Source organism: Triturus cristatus, chromosome 4_1 (genome assembly GCF_964204655.1).
Source record: "Triturus cristatus chromosome 4_1, aTriCri1.1, whole genome shotgun sequence".
Classification (NCBI taxonomy): domain Eukaryota; kingdom Metazoa; phylum Chordata; class Amphibia; order Caudata; family Salamandridae; genus Triturus; species Triturus cristatus.
In genome coordinates, this window is record NC_140585.1 from 972329941 (window position 1) to 972341214 (window position 11274).

General features: G+C 38.4%; 1 protein-coding gene across 1 annotated transcript in view; it reads left to right on the plus strand.

Annotated features, from left to right (window-relative positions):
* The window catches only part of IKBIP (IKBKB interacting protein), a 40767-nt gene extending 35086 nt beyond the window's left edge, over nt 1–5681 (plus strand). Inside the window, exon 3 of the mRNA XM_085653854.1 lies at nt 4700–5681. Coding sequence (XP_085509980.1) covers nt 4700–5458 — 759 coding nt within the window. The 3' untranslated portion in view covers nt 5459–5681. The remainder of the gene's footprint in view (nt 1–4699) is intronic.
* Nucleotides 5682–11274: the final 5593 nt, after the last annotated feature.

Here is an 11274-nt window from a genome sequence, read left to right on the forward strand (position 1 = left end):
TGATTCCTCACTTTGTCTTGTTAATCGTGAGCACTTCAGAGTATTCCAATCTTTTGTCTTGCACATATCCTTCATTTTCTAGTATGTTGAGAATAGTTGTCAATTAAAACAGTGGACAACGATGTACAATGGCTCAATAGCAGTGGCTTAATTGCTTGTATTGTTGGTCATGTATATTTTATCGTTGAAGGATCCATTTAGATCAGTATGTTCTCTCCCCTTTCTGGATGTGTGTAGGGGACCTGAAAGCCAGATCTCAAAATCAATCTGCGACCACTTTATTTGCATTTTATAAAGGTCATCCAATGTTTACTGTATAATGCTTACCATTTAAAGTATCTGCAAAAAAATCCTATCTGGCTGAAACAATGGTCATATCTCTAGGTGTCTTGCTATTCTTCATATAGAAATTCAGAATTTCATAAGCCAGGAAAACGAGTTCTCAGTGTTTCAATGGTATGGTGTTGGTTGGTTTGAAGTTTCTTCTTATGGTTCTCAGAACTTTTTTCAATTATCTGCATACTTACAAAGAAAATGAGGGTCGAATTCCTTTATATTTAGGGTCCATTTCTTTTCCTGGGGTCTGTTGTTTATACACTGGAATAGTCATCCACATTCTGATTAGTAGCGTGGATTACAGGATTTTCATTAACTGTGAGTGACTACTAAAGATTTAGGTAGGTTGAATAATTGATTTCGGAATCATTCTCAAGAATTTTCAAGTAGCCAAGTCCAGAATACACCACCACGGTAAGAGCTGACCAAGTAAAGATGGCCTCATTTTTGTATCTCAAAAATGTTTACATTGTAATGGTACATATTTATGAAGTTGGGAATTGTAAATCTATACTTACCTATTTATGGTTACTTTTACGATATCATGACCGTCTGGCTACAGCATTTTTGTAAGACAATATGTATAGCACAATATTCTAATAATAGCGAAGTGGAAGCTCAAAACAAATATTTGTTAGACCGATATTGGAGTACCTTAAACATTTAGAACTACTCAATAATCACCTTGGTGCCTGGGTCAGACAGTTTGAATATGGAATGTTCCTAAAGGAAACCAATCAGCTTCTTTTAACAGTTGCTTCAAATATATTTATGTGGGTGAATCTACCATCAAACTCTGATACAAATCTATAGTAATATTTGGGTTACATACAATCTAGCCCTAGAACATCAATTTCCAAACAGATTTTAGTTCATATTATTTACCCCATTTACACATTAAAATGAATTAACTATCTTTTATATTTACATCGACGTGCATACAGAATCTATCTTATCTACATATAAACTAGAAGCAAAACTAACTCTCCCAGAAACATTTTGTAACCTAGTCCACCACAAACCTAAATTATATGTCGTGCTTCAATCAAAATTCATTAAAATTGAGAAGGCACATTGCTTTGTGAACAACTGCAGAATATTTGTAGATTTGGTCTCCGCCTCACATGTACGGGAGACACTCCTCAAGTCATTCTAGCATTCTCTTGGGTGTCGCCCCACCTACAAATGTTTCACTATTTCAATTTTATCGCCCCAACAGCAGAAAAAGGGCCTTACAGCTCGCTCTATTAAGCCATTCGTTTACATTTAGTGTCTCCATTGAAAGGTATTATTCTGGCTTAAGCAGATCCTAACCATAGTATATTAAGCAGTGATTGACAAAGATATTTTAACGGCGGACTGCTGTTCCTGCACCTCACGCTAGTTTCAATTTTGGCTGGGATCCTTGCGCAACAAGCACTGGCACCAGCTGTCAGGTGATGCCTCTGTAGATCAGATCCTAAGCAGGGGAGGGGTTGGACGTGCGCCAAGTAGTGAAGTCCAAAAAGTCAATATTAGGTTTTTAAGTAAGCCTTTATTTTCAATCAGTTGATTCTCACGAAATTGGAGATTTTACACTTCAGCCAACGCGTTTCGTTCTCACGATGAGAACTTCGTCAGGGCTCAATGGGTGAGTATCTTTCCATTGAAATTGAGGTTGCTGCACAGGTGGGCACTCCAAAAGGTCTAATGGGTGCAGTGTAGAGTAAAGGAGTAGCCAGGTGTGGCCTGGCTCCAAAGAGACCTTTTGTTTAAAAACTGAATGAGTGATCCATGAATAAAGTCGGTGTTCCAGGCAATAACTCTGGAAGCACTAAGGAATTCCCAGGGCCTTGGTTGGCCTTATAAATAAATCTTAGAGTAGAAGGTCTCCTGCCAGAATAATTCTCATATTGAGAACAAAACGAGTTGGCTGACTGTAAAATCTCCAATTTCGTGAGAATCAACTGATTGAAAAAAAAGGCTTACTTAAAAACCTAATATTTACTTTTTGAACTTCACTACTTGGCGCACGCCCAGCCCCTCCCCTGCTTAGGATCTGATATATTAAGCAGTGATATTAAACTTCAGTTTATTTACCACTCGAGTCGACAAGAATCTCAGTTGCTCAGCACAGCAACATCAGGAGATTAAAAAGGTATCCTAAATATTATTGATCAGTATCTGAGTGAAATGGTGGCTTCACACATATAAATATTTTAAAGCAATTTTTAATGAAGCTGAATGGTTCCTCTGGTAGCATTTCATATTCACATATTCCAGTGTTCGCAGGAATTTCTTAAAAATTTGCATTGGTTAGCACAGCATAGAACTGTGTGAAGAGCAGTGTCATCTCACTTCTGGTATTACTTTTACATTTACAAGGTAGTTACCAAGTAGTGAGAGGTAGGTGCACTCCTCCCTTTCATCAGTTGTTTTCTAATACTTATCTATAGGCTCACCTCTTGTGGCAGGCCGCTACAACCCTTACAATCAGATCACAGCTAAGAACTTCCACTGGGGTTGCAGCTTGTGTTGTCCACTCTACCTCACCTGCCTTGTAGCACTAACATTGCTGCCTCTTCACTGCTAACTTCAGCAGAGTAACTCAGCACCAACCAGATCACAGTATTTAGAATTACCTTTCAAGTAAGCTTCCTTCTCAAATGCACTTTATTTCATAGCTCTGCCTTCCTCTTGTGTTCTCTGAATGAAATCTGATGTTGATTAGTGTTGCTTTTTGTTTGAGGATACAGAATTTGAGCCACCTTGGGTTGGAGCCCTTAAACATCGGTTTGTCAGTTTATGGATACATGCCACTTTGTTACAGTGGAATACTGAGAAACGATTTTATTGCACGGTGAAGAAGTGTATTTCACATTAAAGGACTCTACAACTGGAAACGTAATTCTGTGCCATTAACAACATGAGTGAGGGAACAACTAAAAGCCCTACTAGTGGAATATGAGCATGCATGTTTTTGGTCATGCATGGAGGAGCTAGTATGCTAATTTTTACAAGTGATGCAAGATAATCAAATAGCACGTACAGATAAAGTGGTGCTGCATTGGCCAGTTAATGGGTTCCCTCAGGAAATATTTATTTTCAGCTCTGTCTGCCGCTCACTATGGCATTACATACAAGGCAATTACAGTAACTACCTACCCATGCAGACTCAGATGTCTTCCTCTCCCTCCACTTGTTTCACCTCCAGTGTCACTCCAACTTCCCCTCTTAGTAACAGCCACTCCAACCCAGCCTGCAGATTTGTACCATCTGTTGGGTCCAGGACCAGTTAATTCGGTTGTATGATGTTACAACGCATGCTTTTACCCCGCATCTCTTTGCAACACAATTTTTTACCCCGACTTGCTGGAGTTTGGAATAGTATAATTTACTATTCCAACTCCAGTCTGTGAAACAGTAGGGAAGGTGTTGGAGTTAAATCCAACACCTTATACCCCCTGCAGCAAGCCTTTTTTGTTGTAATGGCATGCGGGGTAAAAGCATGCGTTATAGCAGTTGTTTCCCGTTAATTCACAACATTAACTGCCTCAGACCACTTGTTGCCCCAGCATGGAGGGTAGTTACTGGTGACATGGCTACCTCTCCACCATCCACACATACGCACTTCTAGAGGTGAGTTTTTTCCCAGTATTCTCATTCACTCACCGTCAGCTATCATAGCGGTCGGTTTTCATGTGGGAAACAAATAGGATTCTTCCCGTATCAATCGAACCATTCATCATGTATGGCAGCCCTTGATGTAACCACTAAAGTTATATTTTCAGAAATGGTCATAGATGTGTAAACAGTAAAAAAAAAAAATCATTACACAACTGAAAAGGAAGAATCATTTTCCATCCTATTCCCCTCAATTTCCTCCAATGTTAAAATGTTTGTAATATTTTTCTTTTTTATGATCAATCATATCTTGTACTGTAACAAACATTTATATTCTGGTTTTATCACTAAAGTGCTATTTTCACTAAAGAAAAATATTTATTGACTCTAGCACAGTCTTGTGCAACTATCTTGTAATTGTGCATCCCATGAATTAGGTTTTCGTGTTTTCTGTGTGGCAAAGAGAAATTTCTATATTTGATCTGACCATATATAATTTGTGTATTAAAAAACTAATCTTTAATACTATTTATTCTCAAGGTTTGATTAATGTATTTCAATTTTCACTTCTGTTGTGTGACTGTAATTCAGATAGCCAGTTTATAGATGTACTATGGTTTATTTTTCTTTGCAACAATTTTCTGTTCGTTATCTCCAAATCCGTGATTTCATATTTCGAAAGGGTGACTATTTTGCTGTTTTATTCTGCCTGCAGAGTAATAATATCCTCTATTGATGTAAATATTCTTTTTTGCTTTAGTATGAAGAATCTCAAAATATAATGGACCACCAGAAGAAGTTGCTCATTCCTGAAAATATAGAATACATACAGCAGGATATTATCACCATTAAAGGATTGGCCAAAACCCTGACAGATAAACGAGAACAGCTGCAAAAGAACATGACAACTCTTTCTCAAACAGTCATAAAAATGGAACAAAGCTCTGTGTCTGTAACAACTGAGGTGTCTGGGAAGATCACTGTTGTGAAAACTGACATCAGGCGCATTTCTGGTTTAGGTTCAGATGTGAACACATTGACTGATTCTGTGCAAGAACTTGAAAGCAAACTAGAAAAAGTAGTGAAAAAAACAGAACAACACATAGGTAATTTACTTGCAAGCAACATTGAACGTATCACAGAACTAAGAAGTTCAGTGACAAGAAATTCCGAAAGAATTGACATAATGAAAAAGAAATTTTCTGAACTCTTGGATGATTTTAAGAAGCATTCTGGCACACTGTTAAATATACAAGGTGACAGAGTCAGAGTTCTGAAGACACTAACTTTTGTGAACGACTTAAAACCCAAAGTACATAACATGAAAAATGACTTTGCTCTTTTGAACCCAGTAGTGCATGATCTGACATTGCGGATTGGTAGACTTGCTTCTGACTTATTACAAAGAGAAGAGGAAATTGCCACATTGAATGAGAAACTATCACATTTGAGTCAGGTTACTGCAGATGTTAATGACATGAAAGATAAATTAACACATTTATCAGAAAATAATTCATAATCAGCAAACAGAATTTACCGTTTTGCTTCCTAAGAATTGCTAAAAAGTGTGTGTCAAACACTGCTGAGAGTTGTGGTTAAGAGCCCCTAGTCTTGTTTTCCTTTGGGGGGGGGGTGTATTTATATGAGCAGGTAGTGAGGCGTCATATCTATCAAATTGATTTAAAAAAAAAAAGTTTCTACAATAGAAACTGAAGTAGAAATATTAAATTGGATTTTTTTTATCCCGTATTGTTTTATTCTATATTGAAAAATGGAAATGTTTAAATCAATACCCACACAAATCGAATTTATTTTATACAGTGAACTTTTGTATCAATTCGTCCCGCCTCAAACATCTGGATGACATTTATAGATTTGTAGTTAACTATAGAAGCACTGTGAACCTATTTTCTTCATTCTGATTATATTTACAGTGTAATTAATCCATTTATTTTTATTTGTGCAACATCTCCCTCTGAGGCTGACAGACGAGGGTTCTCATCTCTATCTTTGCATTTACATGTAATTAAACTTAATCAGGATTCAGGGAGGGTGGCTATTTGCTTATTCTGGGAGTGTAGGTCAAAATCTACCAGTTTCTTCCGGCTAAACGTTATCCAATATATAACCAAAATTTAGCGTGTGGTAGGAAAAGTTATGTTCTAAATATCCAGAGTTGTAGAAGAAGAGTCTTAAGATCAAGCAAAGTCATACATAGATGCTTAGATTTTGGTCTGTTAGTTAGAAAGCACTATTACTTCTCAAAGTCAGCTATTTCAGGGAATATAATAGAGCCATTACTTAGAATTGATAGAGGAAACCACAGTGTTAAAAGTTACAAATCGTAGCAAAGAAAATAACTAAGTACGTCACAAAGAGATGAGTCACAACCTCACAATGGGAGCTCTTCCTGCTACTTTGGTCAGTTGTGCCCATCATGGGTACGACTGAAACAGGCCTCCCCAGTCCCTAACACCAATCCATCATCATGTGCTTTTGTTTTTACTCTGATATCCTCCACTGAGATAAAGTTAAAACAGCCCTGCTACAATTGCAATAAAAATCATTAAACCATAAATCATGGAGACAATTGAAGCATTCAGTCCACTGGTAGAATAGTTGGTGATTGGAGCGGCAGGCACAGAGGACGCTGCAGATGAAAATTTTACATTTTTCTCACAGCAGAGTATAACATTTCACCCAGAGAGAGATTTTGGAACTGTTAGCATAGCAGTTAACTACAGAAAATACAAACAGAGCATTTTAACCAAAGCATCCTGAAAGTGGCATGGATTGAGTCTTGTATGCTCATACAAATTACTTTGGTGTAAGTATTGATAAAGGAGTTTACTGTACCAGGAGAAGTATTGCCTGCCAGATTCCTGAGTTGTGTGGAAATGTCTCATGAAGCACCTGCCAATCCTAATGTACCAGAAATAAATAGCAATCTAAGTGTAGTGTGTGAGAAAACAGTTGCAGTCAAGTTTGTGTTATATGTGCAGTGTGGGATGCCCATCAGAAAGCTATGTCCCTTGCGACACTGTTTCAGGGACGATGCACCTGTGCAAGCACATTATGTTCTGTTTGGGACCTTCCGAGTGCCAAAGAGCATAAGCATCCTCATGATGGTCTCTGCCTTCTCTGTACTCTAGGATCATGGTATCATGGCTAATATAATGATTTCCTCGTCTCAGGATATCTGTGTGTAGATCATGAAAATCGCCTATGCGAGTTAGAGCCTCTGGACTTTTTATATTTAGAATCCGTGAGATCAGTGGCCTTTGCCTGCAGGACAAATGTGTCTCTGATAAAGAAATATACCTCTAGCTGACCTGTCAGGGATCATGTCCTGGCCACAATACCAATAACATTTAAGGTTGCATGTTGTTATCAGATGGAGAATCTTCCCTTTCCAACAATGTATTTTTCTTTTGATTTATTTGCAAGGGAGATAGATATAGCCTATTATTTTAGTCCTACACTACCCAAAAAATGGAATCCCTGTGGAGTTGTTTTAATTCAGATTTAGAGGAACACTATCAAGTTTATAGGGTATGCACCTTCTTCATATCGCCTTCGGAGAAAATGTGTAGGGGAAGAGAATCTCATAGAGATGTTCCTTCAACATATAGGATTTCTTGTCCTCAGTATAGATTGCTATCCCATCAAAGCAGATTTTTCAGAAGCCAGTGGCCTTTCCCGTTTCTCCTAGGAGGGAATTTGGTTGTGCAATATCGATATTACTTAATGCTTCTTCTGTATTTTTTAAACGGATATACTCTTTGTCACAGAAGAAGAAACAATTAAAGGAATACCTGCAAGACAACCTAGAGAATGGTTTGATAGTCCATTCCACATCTCCTGCACGGACTCCCATGTTTTTCACTCCTATAAAGACATTTGATCTTCAACCCTGTGTTCAGTAATCCTGGCTGAACAAGATAATCTTCAAGGATGTTCTTGAGTCAATTTCTGGGGCCACCATTATCACAAAATGTAATCTTTATGGTGCATGCCATCTTCTTCGGATTAAGCAAGGTGATGAATGAAAGATTGCCTTTCTCCCTTACTCTGGAAAATTTGAGTATAGCTTAATACCTTTTGGGCTATGCGATGCTCCGGCAGTGTTGCAGAGGCTTATTGACCATGTCTCGGCCGGAATCCATTGCACCTATGTTGTGATACATCAGCATGATATTTTTACTTATTTTAAACGCCCTTAATTACATTTAAGTCCTATAACTTATTTTGTTGACATTCAGACAGCATGATTTAACTTGTTATCCTGAAATATTCAAGTTTGGGAAGAACATAATAGAGTACATAGGATATCAGCTGCCAGATCAAAGGAAGGTCGCAATTATCCTGGAATTGTCTAGAACCACAAGGGTCAAGGAAACATAGTGCTTTCTTGGACTAGCGCTTTTATTGCAGGCAGGTAATTTATCAAAAGTGATGCACAAAAGACATTACATATATCAAATATATACAAAAAAGAAACTGTAACCAAAGTATTCCAATGTACTAAATAGACTTCGAAAGGATAACAAGATCTCCGCGAAGCCTTTACCAGAGCACTCATATTAAGAGACTCTGACTCTGCCATACAGTTTATTGTCGAGACTGATGCATGTGAAACAGCTATAAGAGCTGTGCTATTACAGATTACATTTTTCACCTTGATTGTATTCTCATGGCATGGTATTTGATGGGTATGCAATACTTATCTCAATTATGGAAAGACCTTTGTTCCTCGTTGAACCTAAGGCAGGCAATATGGTGGGGGTATCATACTCCTTCTAATTGCCAAACTAACAGAGTGAATCATAGGTTGGAGCAATATTTACAATGCCATGTTAAAACTACCAAAAACTCTGGACCATCTTCTTTGCTACTGCAGAATTCACATATAGTAGTGCAACCCATTCTGCTGTCAAAGTTGCTCCATTATTTGTCTCTACAGGAAATTTAGGAACAAGATGTGGTTAGTGCCTTGTTCTTTTAGCAACTTGACAATTGTCTTAATCTTCATCCATTATATCGTGGCCTGTTTTCCATCATAAAACAAGTCAATCCTGTTGCTGTTTGTGTTCCATTGGGCTGCCGCTACTCCCTGCAGGAGGAACAGTCAACCTGAATATGAGGTACGAGAATTATGCGACCCTTTGTGGTGGACTGGAAAGGTTACTTGCCTAAGGACCATTTTTGAGTAGATGCCTCCTCTGTTTATACACGTATTGTGCGCTGATACTTTTTTCTTTTTTTGTTGTTGCTCTTTTCCTGGCACGCTGGGTTACTCCATAAGGGGGTTTCACTGGCAGCTATTATGGATTGTATGTCCTACCACGGTAGGGGATCTCATAAATTGCACTTCCATCCAAGGTCGGTGGCAGATGTTTTTTTTTTTCCTGAGTCCCGTAATCAGCAAATCATTGCAGCCTGCTACTACTTGGGGCTGGGCAACTGCAATCCTCTCCTCTACCTCTAACTAATGTGGTCTGTTACCTGCCATGGGCAAGCAGTGTACTTTTGGTGGAAGCAAAAAGATCCAGGTACTGCTTCAGACGGTGCTAAGTCCTTTGGTAGGGAAGGCATGAGCAATGGCTCTGGCATTCATGAAAGCATGATACAAGGAACCTACCTGGTACAACCATATTTGGCACCATTTCCTCTCCAGTTTACCAAAACAGAAGTATTTTCTAGCTGTCAGCCCATGTCAATAGGGTTGCCTTCTCCAAAGCAACAAAGACCATGTCTTAAGGCAATATGGTGTCTACACTTAACTGTATGGCTTTTCGTTTTCCTATATTATTTCCTGTAGAACCATATATATGTAGATCAATCCTCTTACATACTGTGTCGTAGTGGCCTATGTGCTTTCAGCAGATTTGTCGTCCCCTTGCTTCCATTTTTCTGCCATTTTTTTAGGTTTAGGTAGTTGTTAACCGTATACTGATCTAATATTACTTACACACACTTTGGTAACCAGGCCAAAAAAGGCAACGGGCGCTCTGCACTATGTATGGGGAAAGTAAAGCCACAAAGTCACTGAGTGGTGCTCAAAGGACAAAGGGTCGGCTAACTGTGTGTGCATGATGTAAACCTGTTTTGGATTTATATTTTGCTTACTTAGCATGGAATGTGAATGACACTATCGCTGACTTGCCTTGGATGGTGCCTTTGTCAATCTTTTTGTGATGAGTACAACTTTCAGACAACTTTTAACATATGCCTAATGTTTATTTTTACTATTATTTGTGTTGAAATTGCAGCTATATGATTATTTGTTAATAATGACTAATACGGACAGAGGTAACTTATGTGTTGCTCTTTGGTGTTTTGTCATATGAGCCTTGATGTTTACCTACTGTCACATCCGGTGTTCACCATTTCTTTTCTTCTTTTTTGTTCGACACCTATGGTGGGTGATTGTATTTGGCAGTTATTGTTTTTGCTTTGTCTGTGTTTGATTTTTCTTATTTAAATGTTTACAGCCCTGAAGAAGTCGAGGTATCACATGCCTATCGACGAAACATGTTTTGGCTGAACTGTCACATTGGTTGTGTAAATTCTACTTTGGTTGAAATTTTCCTTTATTGGCCGTGTGAACTTTCAAAAGATTTTATGTGACTATTTATGGATAACACCTCCTTTTGCTTGAACTGACTACGTGGATTAAAGTGGACTTCACAGTTTCAACTTTTGGATTGAATATTTGACTTTTCACAACACTTGAGTGCTTGGATTATTTGTATAATTGATCTAATATTACTTTGCCAGTCTGTAGGCCCTATATTCAAGAGTTAGCCAATTGTTTTTGTCATAACCAAAATTGTATTATTTTTGCTTAAGAAATCAAATGAAAAAATTTAATATAAGGAAGATAGTACATGATAACAAATCGATTACTCCAGTCCATAATATGGCCACAATTTATCCCAGATTGTATGCTTTTGGGAGCATCCTTTGGCAACAGATATTGGTTCCTCAAGTGCAGCTCATCCATCCATTTCCTTGTGTCAGGATCCCAGTATCTCACAATCACCGGGCAAGACCAGATCACATGAAAGAAGTCCTCTCCTTCCTCGTTGCACATAGTGCACGCGGAGGATGGGTGCAAGTGGACCCTCTACAGCTACAATGGTATCAGGTAAGTGATATGTAGATATTTCAGTTGAACCAAGCGGAGACTAGACGATATTGTCTGCTCCCATGGAGTCATTAGAGCCTCCCTCCATTAACGGTCCTCCAGCGTTCCCACCCGTCCTTCCCATTTGGCCTTCAAGGGGGGAAAGAATGTCAGTTGAAAATTACCAGAGATTTATTGATGCGCAA